Here is a 19,320-nt window from a genome sequence, read left to right as displayed (position 1 = left end):
AAACTCAGCCCCAGCCAAAAACTGCAAAAAAAAAAAAAGAGAGAGAGAAGCAAAAAGAAAGAAAGAAAAAAAAAAAGGGCTGTCTTGGGCCAGGTGTGGTGGTTCATGTCTGTAATCTTAGCACTCTGGGAGGCCAAGGCAGGTGGATTGCTTGAGCTCAGAAGTTTGAGACTAGCCAGAGCAAGGGTGAGACCCCATTTCTACTAAAAATAGGAAAACTAGTAGGGCATAGTGGTACACATCTATAGTCCCAGGAACTCAGGAGGTTGAGGCAAGAGGATCTCTTGAGCCCAGGAGTTTGAGGTTGCTCTGAGCTGTGAGCTATTATGACGCCATGGCATTCTACTGAGGGAAACACAATGAGACCCTGTCTCAAAAAAAAAGAGGGCTGGTCTGGGCAGAGTGGCTTATGCCTGTAATCCCAGCACTTTGGGAGGCCAAGGAGGGTGGATTGCCTGACCTCATGCGTTCAAGACCAGCCTGAAAGAGCCAGACTTCATCTCTAAAAAATAGCTGGGTGTTATGGTGGGTGCCTGTAGTCCCACATACTTGTGAGGCTGAGGCAAGAGAATTACTTAAGCCCAAGAGTTAGAGGTTGCGGTGAGCTATGACAACATAGCACTCTCCTGGGAGTGACAAAGTGAGACTCTGTCTCAAAAAAATAAATAAATAAGTAAATACAATGAATTTTTTTTAGAGTTGCTTTTCTGATAGAGAGTTTGAGCTTCTCAAATACCATGGCCATGTTTTGTTTTTTGTTTGTTTTATTTTGTTTTTGAGACGGAGCCTCAAGCTATCCCCCTAGGTAGAGTGCCATGGCATCACGCTCACAGCAACCTCCAACTCCTGGGCTCAAGCCAGTCTCCTGCCTCCGCCTCCCAAGTAGCTGGGACCACAGGCACCCGCCACAACGCCCGGCCATTTTTTGGTTGCAGCCATCATTGTTGTTTGGCGGGCCCAGGCTGGGGATTCAAACCCGCCACCTTAGCTGTATGTGGCTGGCGCCTTAGCCGCTTGAGCCACAGGCCCCGAGCCGGCCATGTTATTTTTTTAAAGTCAATTTTCCGTTGTAGAAAATCATGGGGACCAGGAATAGAAAAACTAAGGTTCTAATCCTGGCTCTCCTCTATCTCAAGTTCCTTGTCAGCAAAGTGGGGATAATAGCAGTACCTACCTGTAGTTGGTTGAATGGTGCCCCTTTCCCCAAACTATATGTCCACATTCTAATCCCTACAATCTATGCACATTTTATTTGGTAAAGGATCATTGAAGATCTAATCAGGTGGAGGATTTTGAGATGAAGTGATCATCCTGAATTATTTTTGTGGCCCCTAAATCCAATGACAAGTGTCCTTGTAAGAGAAGAGCAGTCGGAGCACGTTGGCTCACACCTGTAATCTGTAATCTTAGCAGCTGCTTGAGAGGCTGAAGTGGGAGAATCAATTGAGGCCACAACTTTGAGCCCAATCTGGGCAAGAGATCTAGTCTCTACAAAACATAATTATTATTATTATTATTTTTTTTTTTTTGCAGTTTTTGGCCGGGGCTGGGTCTGAACCCGCCACCTCCAATATGCGGCCAGCACCCCACTCCTTTGAGCCACAGTTACTGCCCTACAAAACGTAATTTAAAAAAATAAGCCTGGTGTGGTGACATGTTCTGTAGATCCAGCTACTCTGCTGAGGCAGAAGGAGCATCTCATAGGACTTGGAGGCTACAGTAAGACTGTTCTGATACAGGACAAGTGGCATCCCAGCCAGCTTGTGGAGCTGGGGACCGCAGACCGGCTGCCTCCACCTTGGCGATGTTGGTGCAGTGGCAGGGAGCAGAGGAACCAGCGGGCTGGAGGGTAGGCCTGTGGGCCCTGCAGGAGGCTCCAGTAGCTAGAACGGCCGGCACCTAAGGCTGAACAGAGAACCCCTCATTTTCAAGGCCTGGTCAATTTCACGTAAGTTTCCTAGGCCTGAGAATGAAAGGCACTGTAGCCATTCATTCACTTCCCAGACGTGTCCCAGACACGTCCCAGACATGTCCCAGACAGGCTAAATCTAACTACAGAAGGTCCCAGACATGATAAATGTAACTACCAACACCCTAAATGTAACTAGGAGGGCCACATGTGACTATATATACCCCTAGACAAAGAGCCCGAGACAGAGAGAGGTTTTCTCTCCGGACTTGGGTTTTCTCTCTCTGCCAGGAGCTCTGGCGCTTCTATATTCTTTTCTGTAAATAAATCCTGTCTTACCACTGATCTGTGATCCATGGATTCATTCTTCAAATCACTAAGACCAAGAACCTGCTGAAGAGCAAAATTCCGGTATCAGTTCCACTGCACGACAGCATGGACAACAGAGTGAGACCTTCCTGTTTTTAAAAGCGAGAAGGCTGGCACAGCCGCTCATGTCTGTAATCTTAGCAATTTGGGAGGCTGAGGCAGGACGATCATTTGAGCTCAGGAGTTTGAAACCAGCTTGAGTGAGAGCGAGACCTCATCTCTAAAAATAAGAGAGAGAGAAACAGACCCTGGGAGATTTGAGACAGATGGAGAAGACGACATATCCCAGAAAAGGCTATGGGAAGATGGAAGCAGAGAATGGAGTGATGTGATCACAGGTCAAGAAAGCCAGCAACCAGCAGAAACTGGAATAGACAAGGAAAGGAATCTTGCCAACACCTTGATTTCTGACTTATGGCCCCTGGAACTTCAAGAGAATAAATTTCTGTTGTTTTGTGCCACCAAATCCACGTTAATTTATTAGGGCAGCCTCAAGAAACGAACGCATAACCTCACAGAGGACTAAAAATGGGCACAATAGTATTACCTAACTGGTAAATTTGCTACAAGGATTAAATAAGTTCATACATTCATAAAGCACGTTAAAAAAAAATGCCAGTACTTAAGAGCTAAGTGAATTTCACAAAAATGAACTCGATGATGATATTATTGCTTTCCTGGGCTGTGATAAGTGAATGGACACCGTTAGAGCATTTTTTCAGATTACAAAACTTAAAAAAATGAGGGTATTGAAAAGGCCAAGAAGAATGGACTATTCCGTCTTAAATGTTCTTTCGTGCTTGAAAGTTCTATGAAAGAAACCCTTCAGTTCTCAATACATTTGGCTCCTTGCTTCTCTATTAGTTTTCTCTATACAACCCTTAATCCCTAAACACAATTTAAAACAGAAAGGAGAGATCATAGAAGAAAATCACCTTGCCTGTTTCTGGTGGGAGCCTAAAACTCCGCGAGAGCCCCAGAGTGCAGGATTCCCAAGCCAATTCTTTCTACCCACAGGCCACCGACAAAAAACTACGATTCCCAGAAGGCTTTGTGCCTCTGCCGGGGCATGACCTCGGCAGGGGGCGGGGTCTAAGAGAAGGGCCTTTACCGATTCTGCGGTCCCGAGAGGGAGGGGTCGCCTGGGCGGAGTTTGGGAGGAATATGCCTTCTAATTGGCTATAAATGCAAAGCAGCTTCCTGCGCGTGGTTCGTACGTTGCGCCCGGGGACCCAGGCAGCCCTGGACTCCTCTCAAATTTCCCGGGCCGGGAGCGCGGGGCCTGCTGGGAAGGTGCCGGACGGTTACCCACCAGGCTCAGGCTGGTGCTGCTGGACCTCGACATGCAGAGCACTGACCTGGGCAACAAGGAGAGCGGCAAGATATGGCATCGCAAGCCGTCCCCAACCACTCGGGATGGGTAAAGGCCAGGACGGGAGGGCGCGGGTGTGGATGGGGATGGAGGCCTGCGAGGGGCGGGGTCCGCGTTGGTAGAGAGGCGTTTGAGGGGCAGTCTGGGGAAGGGGATGCAGGGGGCCTGGGAGCGGCGCGGGTTCTGGCTCTGACCCTGCCACGCATCCCTGGGTTGAGTGATCTCAGGAGAAGCAGGTCGCTCGGGTCACCACGATCCTCAGAGACTTCGTCTGGGCTCTAGGGGAGGGGGTCTGGTCTGGAACAGCGTGCAGCAGGAGGCAAGTGGTTCTCAGATTTATGCACGAGGATTTGCGCTTCTCGGTGAGTGCCAGGAGGCTTCCTTCTTTAATTACTACTACTACACCCTTGTAGTATGCTTGGCACATAGTAGATGCTCAGTAAATGTTTAACAGTTGCAGCTGGAAAAGAACTCTAAGGAGGCTGCGGAGTAAGATAGAAGTACAGTTCTACCCGCTCTGAAGGCCGCAGCTTATTCATCTTCATTCTTGTGGGCAGTCAGACACGCATGCATTCACCGTTTGTTGAGCGCTTTGCCAAGCACGATTCTAAGTTCTGGAGACTGCAACAGAACAAAAACTTCCGGTCCCTTGAGTTTACATAATGGCGTGTATGTTAGAAGCAGGGGTTACATTCTACATTGTAGGGTGGCCTTCAAATATTCTCAGTTTTCTGACGTGTTTGAGCCTCTACTTCACTTTTGTGACTTTGTTGGAAGCCTTTGCTCCAAAGTGGTGCCATTTGGGTCCTGCTTGCTGCAAACAGAGTGATCTTATTGTTTCTCTTTCCCTAGAGTTTCACGGAGTTTGCTGCATCGCTTGAGTTATGTTTCGGTGTGTTTCTTGTTCTTGTGATTTTTCAGTTTATCTTTTGGTTGCTTCCCCACAAACCAACAGACTTTAACTGCCTACTGCGTATGCCCAAAACACGATGCTAGACATTTTGCCAGCAGCTTATTTGGTTTCTGGTTGGTGTCACTCCCCTTTTTCAACGTGCAGAAATTCCATTGAATAAAAAATTCTCTAAAGTGGGGATTCTTCAAGTTTTTCATTTAAAAATCTGGAGTTTGTAAATACCATCACTACATCAGGTTTTTTTTTTTTTATCAGCAAAATGACAAAGTTTATTTCAGAATATTATGGTGGTACAAATGTTTTGGTTACATGAATTGCTTTTGTATGGGTTGAGTCAAAGTTGTAAGTGTGATTCTCACCCACTTACCTGCTTGCTTTCCTTAAGTTTTGCTACCAAATGTGCACAGGAGTGTTGATCAGTTCCATTTTAATAGTGAGTACCCATGGTGTTTGTTTCTCCCTTCTTGTGAAAGTGCACTAAGAAGAATGCGTTCTGCTTCCATCCAGGTTGTTAGACAAGGTATTAGTTTACCACATTTTTTTTAATGGCTAAGTATTTTCTGTATGTGTGTGTATATGTATTGATGGGCACTTGGGTTGGTTCCACATCTTTGCGATTGTGAATTGTGACACAATAAACATTTGAGTACAAGTGTCTTGTCGATAAAATGACTATTTTTCCTTTGGGAAAATACCCAATAGTGGGATTGCTGGATCAAATGTAGGTCTAATTTATAAGTTCTTTGAGGTTTCTTCACGTGTCTTTCTATAGACGTTGTATTAGTTTGTAGTCCTACCATAGTGTATAAGAGCTCTTTTCTCTCCACATTCACACCAGCATCTGTTGTTTTGAGATTCTTTTTTTTTTTTTTTTTGGCCGGGGCTGGGTTTGAACCCACCACCTCTGACATATGGGGCCAGCGCTGCTCTACTCTTTTGAGCCACAGGTGCCGCCTGAGATTCTTTTCTGATAAAGGCCACTTTCATTGGAGTTAGGTGATACTTCATTGTGGTTTTGATTTGCATTTCCCTAAGGATTAGAGGTGTTGAGCACTTTTTTTTTTGCTGTTCTTTTTTTTTTTTAATTTTTATTAAATCGTAACTGTGCATGTTGATGCATTTATAGGTTTCAGTGTACTGATTTGATATACAATGTGAAATGCTTACACTGAATTTAGTAACACATCCATCATATGTTTATTGTCTGTCTTCTTTTGAAAAGCGTCTGTTCTTGTCTTTTGCCCCTGTTTAATGGAGTTGTTTGATTTTTTTTCTCACTGGTTTGAGTTCTTTATCAATTCTGGTTATCAGCCTTTTATCTGATGTATAACATGCAAATATTTTCTCCCATTCTGTAGGTTTTATATTCACTATTGACTGTTTCCTGAGCACTGAAGAGGTTTTTAATTTAATCAGGTCCCATTTGTTAATTCTTTTTTTTTTTTTTCTGTGATTGCCTTTGGGGTTTTCTTCATAAATTCTTTGCCTATGCCAATGTCTAATAGGGTTTTTCCAACATTTCTTCTAGAATTGTTACCATTTCACACCTTAGATTTAAGTCTGTTGTCCATCATGAATTAATTTTTGTGAGTGGTGAGAGGTGCAGGTCCTGTTTCAGTCTTCTATATGTGGCTATCCAGTTTTCCAAAGTACCTTTAATAAAAGGGTGAATAGGGATTCTTTTTCCCAACATATGTTGCTTTGTGATGGCAAATGGCAATATGAGGATGGTTTTATATCGGGGTTTTCTGTTTTGATCCATTGGTCTATATTGCTGTCCTTCAGCCAGTACCATGCTGTTTTGGTTAGTATAGCCTTGTAGTATAGCTTGAAGTCTTGTAAAGTGATGCCTCCCGATTTGTCCTTTTGGCTGAAGGATGCTTTGGCTATTCAGACTCTTTCCTGGTTCTGTATGAAGTGTAAATTTATTTTTTCTAGATCTGCCAATACTGGCATGGTATTTTAATGGGGGCTGCATTAAATCTGTAGATAACCTTTGGTATTTTTAAAACATTTTTTTTTTTTTGAGACAGAGCCTCAAGCTGTCCCCCTGGGTAGAGTGCCATGGCATCACGCTCACAGCAACCTCCAACTCCTGGGCTCAAGCCAGTCTCCTGCCTCTGCCTCCCAAGTAGCTGGGACCACAGGCGCCCGCCACAACGCCCGGCCATTTTTTGGTTGCAGCCATCATTGTTGTTTGGCGGGTCCGGGCTGGGGATTCGAACCCGCCACCTTAGGTGTACGTGGCTGGCACCTTAGCCAGTTGAGCTATAGGCGCCGAGCCTAAAACATTTTAAAGTTAAAGTCATCCTACACTAGTATATACATTTAGATATACCTCCAAAATTCAAAAATGAAAGAGAAAGTAAACAGGTTTTATAGTTCAGATATCTTTATTGTTTGCTTCTTCCACTAAAACATAGCTTTTTATTCATTAAAACTCATTGTTTATGGCGTTTAGAGAGGCAAAGAGCACTGACTGGGAGTCAGATGGATTTAACTAAAGCAAATGTCCACTTACCAGCTCTGTGACCTTGGGCAAATCAATCACTAAGACAGTCAGGAGATAACCAGGCTTACCGGACAGGGTTGTCTAACACATTTGGTGGTCAGTAAATATTTGATATTCTTACTATGTTTAAGAACTGAGGAACTCTTGTCAGGCAACCTGTCGGCAATTGAGCAGAAGTTGCTGGTATGTATGTGTGGTTTATATGGAAAATCAGAGGGATAGAACATTGCTGTTGATTGTGATTACATCTAGATGTTAGGATTATAATCAAATATTTATTTCTTAGTGCATTTCTGTATTTTCCATATTTTGAACAATGTTCTAATGTTTTCTGTTAACATTCTATAAATGTTAATAGAAAAAAGACTGGAAGGAAAAGTCATCTTTGCTGTGTTTGAATTTAGTTGCCAAAGACATTTTGATATTATTGCATGTCATTTCGGTATGTTTGCTTTTGGAGTTTTAATTCCTTGGGGACTAGATAAAAATAAGCATTGTAAGAATTTTGCTATAACTCTTTTTTTTTTTTTTTTTCAGTTTTTGTTTTTGGCCGGGGCTGGGTTTGAACCCGCCACTTCCAGCATATGGGGCTGGCGCCCTACTCCTTTGAGCCACAAGCGCCACCCTATTACTCTTAATGGAATGAAAAAGCCTTATGTTTAGATAAATGTGAAGAAAATGTTTAATCCATTTAGTTCAATTTAACATGCTTTAATAACATTATAGTAACAAAGATAGATGCTTTCTATATTAAAGTCCAAAAATTAGGCTTGGCACCTATAACTCAGTGGTTAGGGTGCCAGCCACATACACCAGGGCTGGTGGGTTCAAACCCAGCCTGAGCCTGCTAAAAACAAAATGACAACTGCAACAAAAAAATAGCCGGGCATTGTGGCAGGTGCCTTAGTCCCAGCTACTTGGGAGGCTGAGGCAAGAGAATTGCTTAAGCCCAAGAGTTTGAGGTTGCTGTGAGCTGTGACGCTATGGCACTCTACCGAAGGCAACATAGTGAGACAATGTCTCAAAAAAAATACCCAAATTCACAAAATATAAACAAAATTTTCATGCTTAAAAATTATCATTGCAATAAAGAATGGGATTTATATGGACCAGAATATACACACTTTTTTTTTTTTTAAACAGTCTTGCTCTGTCACTCAGACTAGAGGGCCCGTGGCATCAGCCTAACTCACAGCAACTGCAAACTCTTGGGGCCAACTGATCCTTCTGCATCAGCCTCCAAAGTAGCTGAGACTACAGTGGTTGGATAATTTTTCTATTTTTAGTAGAGACAGGGTCTTACTCTTGTTTAGGGTGGTCTTGAACGCCTGAGCTCAATAGATTCTCCTATTTTGACCACTCAGAGTGCTAGAATTAGGGGCATGAGCTGCCCCACCTGGCCGACATACATTATTTTAAGGAGTTTAAGGAGTTAGTTATTTCATGACACAAATTTTATAAAATATGTTTCTTTCAACAGATATTTGGTATATGATCTTTTCTCTCAAAAAATAGTAATTTTAGACAAATATAGATTTGTATTCTTTTTTTTTTTTTTTTTTTGCTTGTATGAAAGATCTTTATTGGTGGGGGGAGGGAGGCTGCAGAGCAGCATCAAGGAGGAGAGAAAAGAGGGGAGAGAGATAAGGAGAGAGCGGGGAATAGAAGAGAGAGAGTGGGGAAGAGGAGAGAGAGAGTGGGGAAGAGTGAGGGGGAAGAGGAGGAAGGCAGAGAGCAGAGAAGGAAGATAGAAGGCGAGAGAGAGAGCGCGCACGCGCATTAGGTTTATATTCTTAATAAAGTTTGTCTTTCCTCTTATTAACGTAGTACATGATCATTAAAGAACATATATAAAATATAAAGAAGGGGGAAAGGCTATATTCCTATGACATACAGACAACTGCTATTAATATTTGGTCATGTTCACTCTGGGAATCTGAGACAGGTGGATTGCCTGAGCTCAGGAGTTCAAGACCAGCAGGAGCAAGAGTGAGACTCTGTCTCTACTGAAAAATAGAAAACCTAGCTAGGCATTGTGGCGGGCACCTGTAGTCTGAGCTACTGGGAGGCTGAGGCAAGAGGATCACTTGAGTCCAAGAGTTTGAGGTTGCTGTGAGCTATAATGCCACGGCACTCTGCCAAAGATGACAAAGTGAAACTCTGTTTCGCAAATACATATATATTTGGCCATGTTCATCTTTTTCCCCTATGTGTAGGTTTTTCTTTTCCTTTGCCATTTTTTCTTTTTTAATCGTGTGTCTGTATGTATTAGCTATTTAGAACTTAAGGTTAGAATGTTTTCATTTCATTTAGCTTTTAATCATTGCATATATTCTATAGAATAATACTGGAAAATAAACTTCCTTTCTTAATCTTTTGAATAGAAGTATGATTAATGTGGGTTTTAAAGAATGATTTCTTAATGCATTCTGCAGGCATGTTTTGAATGTCTTCTGGGTGTTGTAGGTCAGATGCTGGTCCTGTCCTTACGGAGCTTAGCTGCCAGGGTATTATAGTACATATATTAGAAATGAAAGTAAAACTCAAGCATGCTTAATTTGCTTTGGAACATCCTCTCCCCACTGCTCCCCGGCCCCCAGACAGAGTCCCACTCTGTTCCCAGGCTAGAGTGCTATGGCATCAGCCTAGCTCAGAGCGACCTCAAACTCCTGGGTTCAAGTGATATTCCTGCCTCAGCCTCCTGAGTAGCTGGGACTACAGGTGCTTGCTACAATGCCCAGCTAATTTTTCTATTTTTATTAGAGGCAGAATCTCATTCTTCTCAGCCTGGTCTTGAATTCCTGAGTTCAAGGGATCCTTCCACCTTGGCCTCCTAGAGTCCTAGGGTTATAGATGTGAGCTACTTTGCCCAGCTTAACATAGAATTAATGTTTGTTATTTTTTTTTTTCTTTGACAGAATTATAGTAAACATTATTCACAACTCATCCGATTACTATCCAAAAGTTTTGCGGTTTTTGAACGTGGCTTTTGATGGCTCAGGTGATTCCTTAATTGCTGGGGACCATCAAGGAAATGTTTATGTTTTTGACTTATATGGAAATAGGTAAGCAGTTACTTTTGATATTTAATTTATTGACAAAGTTGTTAATTCACTGAGTATTTTAGTACCTGCTATTCCTTATTCAGAAATATTTCTTAAGTTCTCTATTTTAGATACTTTGTGAACACTGTCATAAGTGCTAAAGGAAGAAAGTGGGAGAGGATAGACAACATGGCTTCTTTTTAAAGATTTAAAAGGCTGGTTTTAAAATGTCTCTTGTAGATTGTTATTACTAATTCATCACATCATTTCTGTTACTTCATTAGGCAATTTAGAAAGAGAACAGTTTCTTTTGTACATTATTGTCACAATGTAGTAGATCTAAGAATTTTAAAAAATTGATTTTCATTCTTCCTCTTTTCCTCTCTTGCAGAACAATTTAGTCCAAAAGCAGTTAGGAGGGTTTCATCAAGGTCCAAAAAATGAGGCTAGGTGGGAGGGAGAGCTACAGCGGCCCAGGAAGAGAATCTACATAGGAGATGGGGTGGTGGGAAGTCAGTTTAATACAGCAGGTTTGATCACCAGAATGAACACTGATACTGGTTTGGAACTGGATATATCAGTGTGAACTACTGGTTTTGAAGATACAGAAATAAACCAAGGTATATACAGACACATATACGTATATTCTCTAGCTGTGTCCAGTGAAGGCCTGGGAGCAATGACATGCCTATAGCAGTGAATATAGCTGGTGAATATAGCTGGTATCCAGCTTTTTGTTTTCTAAATACTACTTGCTACTGAAAGAATTCTGGGATCTAAAATGGCCAGTTTCAGAATGGGGCCAGGGAAAGTACAGGATGAGCCTGTAACATTTTGTAGCCGGAAAGAAGGAATTGTTCAAAGCATGATGGGGATATGTCAAAAGGACATAGGTGCCAGCTTAAAGGAGTTTCATTCTTCTGGCCATATTGGAGATAATTGGAGCATCAAAACCAGTAATGATTTTTTAAATGCATAAATAATGATGGTAGATGGGTCATACTCCATTAAATAAGATTGAAATCCATGAGTTCATGTTTTGATCAAATGGACAAATAAATTGTTTAATGAGGAATGGGATATTGTATAGTTACAAAGTATCTCCCTACAAGGTACTTATTATAATAGAAAAAAGAGTAGTAATACGGTGGAGAAGCTTGGTGACACTACTGTAACAAAATGACTGCAGTTAATAGAACCAGTAACAGAATGTATCAAAATTTGGTGCCACATGATAGGATAAAGTGAAAAGAACACTGTGTCATTTCTGTGTTATTCCTACCAAGATACATAGCTTGAATGTAATTGGTGGAATCATCAGACAAAGCTAAATTAAGAACATTCAATAACAAAACTATCCTGTGTTCTTCATAAGGGTCAAGGTCATGAAAGTTGGATAAAGACTGAACTTCCAGAATAAGAGAGTTTAAAGAAACAAGACACAGTCATGTACCTGGACTGATTCTTTTGCTGTAGAGGGCATTATTGGGACAATCAGCAAAATTTGGGCTTTTAAAATTAAATGGTGGTAATATATAAATGTAGTTTCTTGATTCAGATAGTCATACTGTGGTTATACAGGAAAGTTTTCTTGTTTGTAGGAAACATGGTCTTGGTAATTTATTCTCAAGTAGTTCAAGAAAAGAAGAGGTTGTACATGCTTTACTGATCTGTGATTTATTGTGTAGAAGAAATCTGTTAGTCATTGTTTTTTCTCCTTTACCAAAGAAGTAATGGTCCCAATTCTTCTTTGTTCTTGCAGTGGCCTACTCTGCCAATTCCCAGTCTTAAATCTTTACAACTATCTCTTTGCTGTCCTCCTAAGTAAGATAAAAAATAATTGCCAGTGATTCTTAGCACTTTGTTTTTCCCATTCTCCACCAAGTATTGCAAACCTTTACTAATTTTCTTGTCTTCTTGGGCTAGACCTACTCTTATTCCGACTGCCAACCCTCCTAATTTATGAGAAAATAGACACCTTAAGTCTTCTCTTCCTCCTCCCCTATCACAGCCTTGCATATATCTTTAAGTTCAGCCATCCATACCTCTTCGTTATCTTATTCATAAAAATTGGTGATCTTAATTTCTTCAATGCAAATCCCTATATTCTACAGCAATTTTGCACCATGACGTTCCTCTCTATTTTGTCCACTGTCCATTTTCGATATCTATTGTAGGGGACAAAAAATAATTTTCCCTCTACTCTTCTCAACTGGGGTCCTTGTAACAAAGGACACATTAATAAGGGGAAAGCAAACAAGTTATTAACTTGTATCATTCCACATGAAAGGACTCAGAAATTAGTAACTCAGAGAAGGGGCTCAGACTCTGGTTTATATGGTATCTTCAACAAGAAGATAGGAAAAGGACCTTGAGTCTTTGTGGGCAGTATACTGTGGGAAAGCTGATATATGGGAAACTAATAGGAGGTAAAGGCTAATTATGTAGATTTCTCTGGTGCCATCTCCTGGATGGTACAGGTCCTCTCCCTTGATCACCCTTGTCCTTTCTGGAAGAGAGGGGAGGAGGGACACCTTTGTGAATTTATGCAAACTTATGTGAACTTTTAGACAAATATGGGAAGACAGAAAGCTTTTCTTATATCTGCTTCTTTTCAGTTGATTTCAGCTCAAAATAATCCTTATGCTAAAGTAGCGTATTTCGGGTTGGCCTGTTCTGCTACCCTTCACTGCAACATTCACAGCTGAGCAGCGAGTGGCAGAGCTGAGACTTGACTTCAGACTTGATTAGCAGGCTCACTCTCTGGGCTCTCTCAAACCTTGCTAATTACCCACTCCAGAGGTCTCTTTTCAATACTGATTTTACTAAAAAACTAAATACTTCTTGTTTTCTCCCCCTGAAATTTTACTAAAGAACTAAATACTTCTTTTTTCCTCCCCCTGAAATTCTGTTTGTTTGGCTTTAATGCAGTTCCTAGGAAATGGTAAGTTACACATGTGGCCCACATTACCTCTTGGACAGCGTGGTTCTAAATATCTTACAAGGACCTTAAACTCAACATGTTTAAAACCAGACTTCTCCTATCTCCAAACTTGTCCTTCTTTTGCTTAAGCTCAAAAGCTTAATTAATTAGTTTTTTGAGACAGGGTCTTGCTCTGTCACCCAGGCTAGAGTAAAGTGGCATCATAGCTCACTGCAACCTCCAACTCCTGGGTTCAAATAAATCCTCTTGCCTCAGCCTCCTGAGTAGGTGGGACTACAGGTGTGTGCCACCACGCCCTGCTAACTGTTCTTATTTTTTTTTCTAAAGACAGGGATTCCCTGTGTTGTTTAGGCAGGTGTCAAACTCTTGGGCTCAAGTAATCCTCACACTTCGGTCTTCCAGAGTGCTAGGATTATGGGCACAAGCCACTATGCCTAGCCCCAAAGCTTAACTTTTTACAAATTAAACTCTAGGCTCGGCGCCTGTGGCTCAAGCAGCTAAGGCACCAGCCACGTACACCTGAGGTGGCGGGTTCGAATCCCCAGCCCGGACCTGCCAAACAACAATGACGGCTGCAACCAAAAAATAGCCGGGCGTTGTGGCGGGCGCCTGTGGACCCAGCTACTTGGGAGGCAGAGGCAGGAGACTGGCTTGAGCCCAGGAGTTGGAGGTTGCTGTGAGCGTGATGCCATGGCACTCTACCCAGGGGGATAGCTTGGGGCTCCGTCTCAAAAAAAAAAAAAGAAAAAACAAATTAAACTCTAGCTAGCTATGTGCCGAGTACTCTGTTAAGCACTTAACTTGTATTATTTTATTTAATCATCTTCTTTTACACACGAGCGATTCCTTATTATCTTCTTCCCTCCGTGTTTAATGCATACCAAATCTCTTTCTCCTTAACTTCTGAAACCCCTCCTATTTGTTTTTTTCTGATTTTACCTGTATCTCTAGTTGAGATTCTTTGTAGTAGCTTTTTTTCCCTTTTGAGACAGAATCTCACTCTGTCTTCCAGACTAGAGTGCTATAGCATCATCATAGCTCATAGCTCAACTGCAACTTTAAATTCCTGGGCTCAAGCTGTGATTGCTGGCTGAGTTTTCCAATTTTTGTAGAGATGGGGTTTTGCTTTTGCTCGGGCTGGTCTTGAACTCCTAGCCTTCCAAAGTGCTAGTGTTACAGGCATGAGCCACCATGCCTAGTCTGTAGTAGCTTTCTTAATGATCTCCTTTTCTTCCTTGTCCCTCCATCCATTTGTCATTTCTGCCGGCATCATTTTCCTAAAAGACATACCTAATTGTGATTCTGCTATCCTGAACACTTACAGTGGCTTCCCATTCTGCGTGAGTACCCTTTATGATCTATTTTTTGCCTACTAGATGGTAGCTCATTTTTCTAGGTTTCATGTTTTTCATCTATAAGGACTTTTCCAACATGAAATTTTTGATTAGTAGAAGGAATTCTGATACTAATGCAATGATTTCTTACTAGGTTTAATCTTGCTCAGCGAACAGGACAAGCCTGCACAGCTCTGGCCTTTAATCTTCGTAGGAAATCTGAATTCCTTGTGGCATTAGCTGATTATTCTATTAAATGTTTTGATACAGGTAAGAAGTTCTCCTATTTGTTTCTTGAAGCAGAGTAGAATGCAGACTGAAAATCTACAGCCAGTTCACAAGACTGTACAGTTTGAGGGTATGGTCCGCATGACTACCCTTACTTAAGATACCAGCTGCGGGCGGCGCCTGTGGCTCAGTGAGTAGGGCACTGGCCCCATATACCGAGGGTGGCGAGTTTGAACCCGGCCCCTGCCAAACTGCAACAAAAAACAGCTGGGCACTGTGGCAGGCACCTGTAGTCCCAGCTACCTGGGAGGCTGAGGCAAGAGAATTGCCTAAGCCCAAGAGCTGGAGATGGCTGTGAGCTGTGATACCACGGGACTCTACCGAGGGCAACAAAGTGACACTCTGTCTCTAAAAAAAAAGATACCAGCTGCAAACTCAGGTATCTCAGAACCATCCTTGCTTGAGATCTGGTTATATATTCAGGGTTCCCCAACTATCCTCAGATTTTGTAATTCACTAGAACAACTCATAGAATGCAGAAAACAACTATATTTAATGATTACAGTTTTAATATAGTGAAAAAATACAAATTAGAACTAGCCAAAGGAAGTGTCACATAGGGTGGAATCTGGGAGGCTTCCCAAAGGGAAGTTTTGCCTTACTAGGTAAACACACACACACACACCCGCAGCATCAGTGGGTGGCAGTCTGCAAAAAGTATGTTGACCCAGGAAGTTCACCCAGCCTTCAGAGTCAAGATCTTTCATTGAGGCACTATTACATAGGCATAGTTGCTTGAATTAGTGCCCACATAGTTGAACCCAATTTCCAGCCCTTCTCTTTTCCTGAGAGGTTAGGCTGATACCATCTTACCCAGAGCCCCCAACCTTCTAATCTTGTTGGTTTTTCTGATGTAGCTATCTCCTACCTTGAGTCTTCCTAACAAAACCTATCTGGTATGATCACTTGGGAAAGTCTGGGGGTTTAGAGGTCACTTCCCAGAAGCCTAGGCAGAGGTCAGACTTTACTTTCAAGGCCAAATTCCTTACTATCCAGGTACAGTGACACTTAAAAAATATATAACCTGTTTATTCTATTCCATGTTATTTTTTTAATTGAGAATATAGAATTCTGTAGATTAAGCCTTTTAAAGAGGTTTCTCAACTATATAATTTCTTATTAAGTCATCAATGTGTTGTAATATTTAGAAAGATGTATAAATAATTGTAATAATACTGATAGTTAATACTTATACAGTGTTTACTCTTTGCTAGGGACTGTTGTATGACTTTATGCATATGGTTAATGTTACTCATCATAATAACCCGTGGAGATGGATACTGTTATTATCCCCATTTTGCAAGTGAGGAAACTGAGGCACAAAGGTAACTTGACCCAGGTCCCCCAGTTTATGAGCAGTGGAGGCAGGATTCCAGTCCAGGTGTTCTGGCTGTGGAGTCCCTGCTCTTTGTCACTGTATTGCACTCTTGTTCTACTTACAAAGAAGAAAAGGTGGTCGTCAGTAAACTCCAGAGACACAGTTGGTGTTTTCAAGATGGGGATTCATCTTTCCAGTCTGTTTCCTACATACATACTTTTTAAAACATTCTAATAATATTCTATCTATATTGTTTTGTAGAATCATTTTTACCTCATTAAAAATTCATGTGGCATATATAAAACCGATACCTAAATTCTACTGTATAGATGTTTACAATACCATAATTATTTAACCTGTTCTCTATTGTTGGACTTTTAAACTGTTCCCAATTTTTCATATTGCAAACAGCGATATGACAAACTTTCTGAAAACCTAAGTCTTTATATTCACCTGTGATTGCAATCCTTTGATTCCACCATTCTCCTCTTCCTACTTCCTTATCTCCAGCCTTCTCTGTCTTATTGGCCCCTTCCCACTGGAGCCCCTTCCCCAGGTGCTGTCTCTACCTCCCTAGCTCCCTCTCCACCTCCCTTTCTTTACCTTCTCTGCCAAATCCTGCTTCTTCACAGCATCCCTTGTTGAATTCTGACTCTTGCTCCCTGACCCACATTACTGTGACTTCCATCTCCAAGGCCTTTAGTAACTCCCAGTTCTTTAAATCTCCTTCATACCTTTCATCCTACTTACTCGTACCTTTAATAAAGCCTTTAAGTCTTTTTTTTGGCTGGGGCTGGGTTTGAACCCGCCACCTACGGCATATGGGGCCCAGTGTCCTACCCTTTTGAGCCACAGGCGCCGCCCCAAAGCCTTTAAGTCTTTAAGAATCTTTCTCTCTGTTACTTCTCTTGTTTCTTCTCCTATCTTTTAGCTGCTGCTTAGTAGTCTCTTCTGGATTCTATCAGTAGTTCCTAGGATTTTGACCTGATTTAAAAAGAAGTAGAGGAACCTACATGGTCTGTCAGCTTTTAATTTTGCTAACTGACATTGAAAAAATATATAATTTCATAAAACAAGGAATTTTTTCCCCATCATAAAGAAACTTGGAGGAATATGACACTAGATTAGAGGATAGTACTTTAAATTTGACTTTATGAAAAATTTACTATAGTATTGTTATTTTTCTCATTTCACTTGAAGAGCAAAGAAGCATAGTTCATTAAGTAATGCCAGATTGTAGACTGGTGTTTGGAAATCGCTACTGTTTCCCTCAGAGATTTGTCTGTTCTCTCTAGCTTCAGTGTTGACCTACTTGTATCTTAACGTTTTGAAGATTTATATTTTGCTTTTTGACTATTGTCCTCAATTCAGTCTTTCTGGAGGAAAAGTTCTGATCATAAAAGTAATGTATACCTGCCATTGAAAACTTGAAAACATATAGAAAACTGTAGAGAGAAAATAAAAATTACCTATAATTTTACCTGCCAGTGGTCATTATCATGAATAGTTTCTGGTGTTCTGTATTAAACTATTTTCTCTGGTTACACACATCAGCATCTCAATCAATTTTAAAAATCAAATTTCTTATCTTTTCTTCATCCTGCTAAATCTGTTTCTTGTGTATTTCTCACACAGTAATAGTGTCACCATCTGCTTACACGGCTAAAGCAGAACCTCCACAGTCTCCCGCCCGCCGCCTCTGTCTCAGCACACTGACTTGATCACTAAGCTTTTTGTTATTTCTCCTTTATAACTGCTGGATTTTTTCTTGTCTCCACTGCTGCTTTTTTAGTTTAGGCCCTCCTTATCATTTGCTTGGATTATTACAGTGCTCTTTCTAAAACACAGACCAGATAGGGTACTTTACTTTTGGGGGTTTTTTGGAAACAGGGTGTCACTTTGTCTCGTATGCTAGAGTGCAGTGCCATCATTATAGCTCACTGCAACCTCAAACTCCTGGGATTGAATGATCCTCCTGCCTCAGTCTTCAAAGCAACTATGCCTGACTAAATTTTTCTGTTGTTAGGGAGACAGGGGTCTCACTCTTGCTCAGGCTAGTCTTGAACTCCTGGTCTCGAGCGATCGTCCCCCCTCAGCCTCCCAAAGTGCTAGGATTACAGGCTTAAGCCACACTGTAACTGGCCCAGACATGTTATTTTCCTACATAAAATTATGTAGAGAAAGCCCAAACTCACTAACATCACATTCAAGCCTGTTCTTCATCAAACCCTTTGTCAACCTCATCTGCTGATATCTCTGTGATATCACCTTACACTTTGTCAACTAGCTACAGATTTCTATTTTTGTAGATATTAATAAAGGTGCCTCGAGTATTATAACTAGCCATCAATTGAATCAGTTCGCGTATACCGTTTATATATAATATTGCTTACAGATATATGATGTTTCACCTGAGTAACAATTTTACTTTCCTCCACAGTCACCAAGGAGCTCGTTAGCTGGATGAGAGGACATGAATCATCAGTGTTTTCGATCTCTGTGCATGCGTCGGGGAAATATGCCATCACTACATCTTCTGATACAGCACAATTATGGGACTTGGATACCTTTCAGAGAAAAAGAAAGCTGAATATTCGCCAGTCTGTGGGTATACAAAAGGTCAGTGTGGGGGTACAGCTTGGCTTGTTGTGCTTCTTGGGTCGGTTTCTTGGTCAGCGGGATTTATGGCTGATAAAGAATGATGATTCATTGTGTCCCACATAGCTGTGTTCTCGTAACTCAGCAACAAGCAAAGCGAAGTGGCCAACACAATTAATGATGTTGCCTTTGGCTACAATTTATGACTTAGCTTTATTTACTTATCCTTTAATTATAGCTGTTCAATATCAACTCTCGTAAGGTGACAGTTGTTTAGTTGATTAGTTTTGTTTTAGTTTTTAACTCCTTAACGTTTTGCTCTGAAAAATTTCAAACATACAGCAGATTTGTAAGAATTTCACTGTGAACAAATGTACACTCTCCATCTAGACTCTACTACCATTAACATGTTACTATACTACATAGTATCCTTTTGGTACTTTACAAGTTATTTTATTACTTTCTGTTCTTCTATTTATTAATTCTTTGTGTGTATATGTCTGTCTTAAGCAAACCACAGATATCAGTGTACTTCTCCATGAATATTTAAGCCTGCATTTAATTGACTAGGGTCCAATATTTGTTGATACAAAATTTATTTATAATGAAATATACGTCTTAAGTATTCATTTAAGGCTCGGCGCCTGTGGCTCAAGCGGCTAAGGCGCCAGCCACATACACCTAAGGTGGCGGGTTCGAATCCCCAGCCCGGGCCCACC

The 19,320-nt window shown here is 41.3% G+C and overlaps 1 protein-coding gene across 1 annotated transcript in view; it reads left to right on the top strand.

The window, feature by feature from the left end:
* Positions 1-19,320, top strand: part of TBC1D31 (TBC1 domain family member 31) — a 96,757-nt gene that overhangs the window by 23,201 nt on the left and 54,236 nt on the right. The window contains exons 2-4 of the mRNA XM_023518133.1: positions 9,994-10,140; positions 14,552-14,667; positions 18,444-18,622. Coding sequence (XP_023373901.1) covers positions 9,994-10,140; positions 14,552-14,667; positions 18,444-18,622 — 442 coding nt within the window. The remainder of the gene's footprint in view (positions 1-9,993; positions 10,141-14,551; positions 14,668-18,443; positions 18,623-19,320) is intronic.

The sequence above is a fragment of the Otolemur garnettii genome, unplaced genomic scaffold (genome assembly GCF_000181295.1).
Source record: "Otolemur garnettii isolate 467f Iridium unplaced genomic scaffold, OtoGar3 scaffold00004, whole genome shotgun sequence".
Taxonomy (NCBI): Eukaryota; Metazoa; Chordata; class Mammalia; order Primates; family Galagidae; genus Otolemur; species Otolemur garnettii.
Note: the sequence above shows the minus strand (reverse complement) of the source record. Positions and strands in the feature narration are given on the sequence as shown.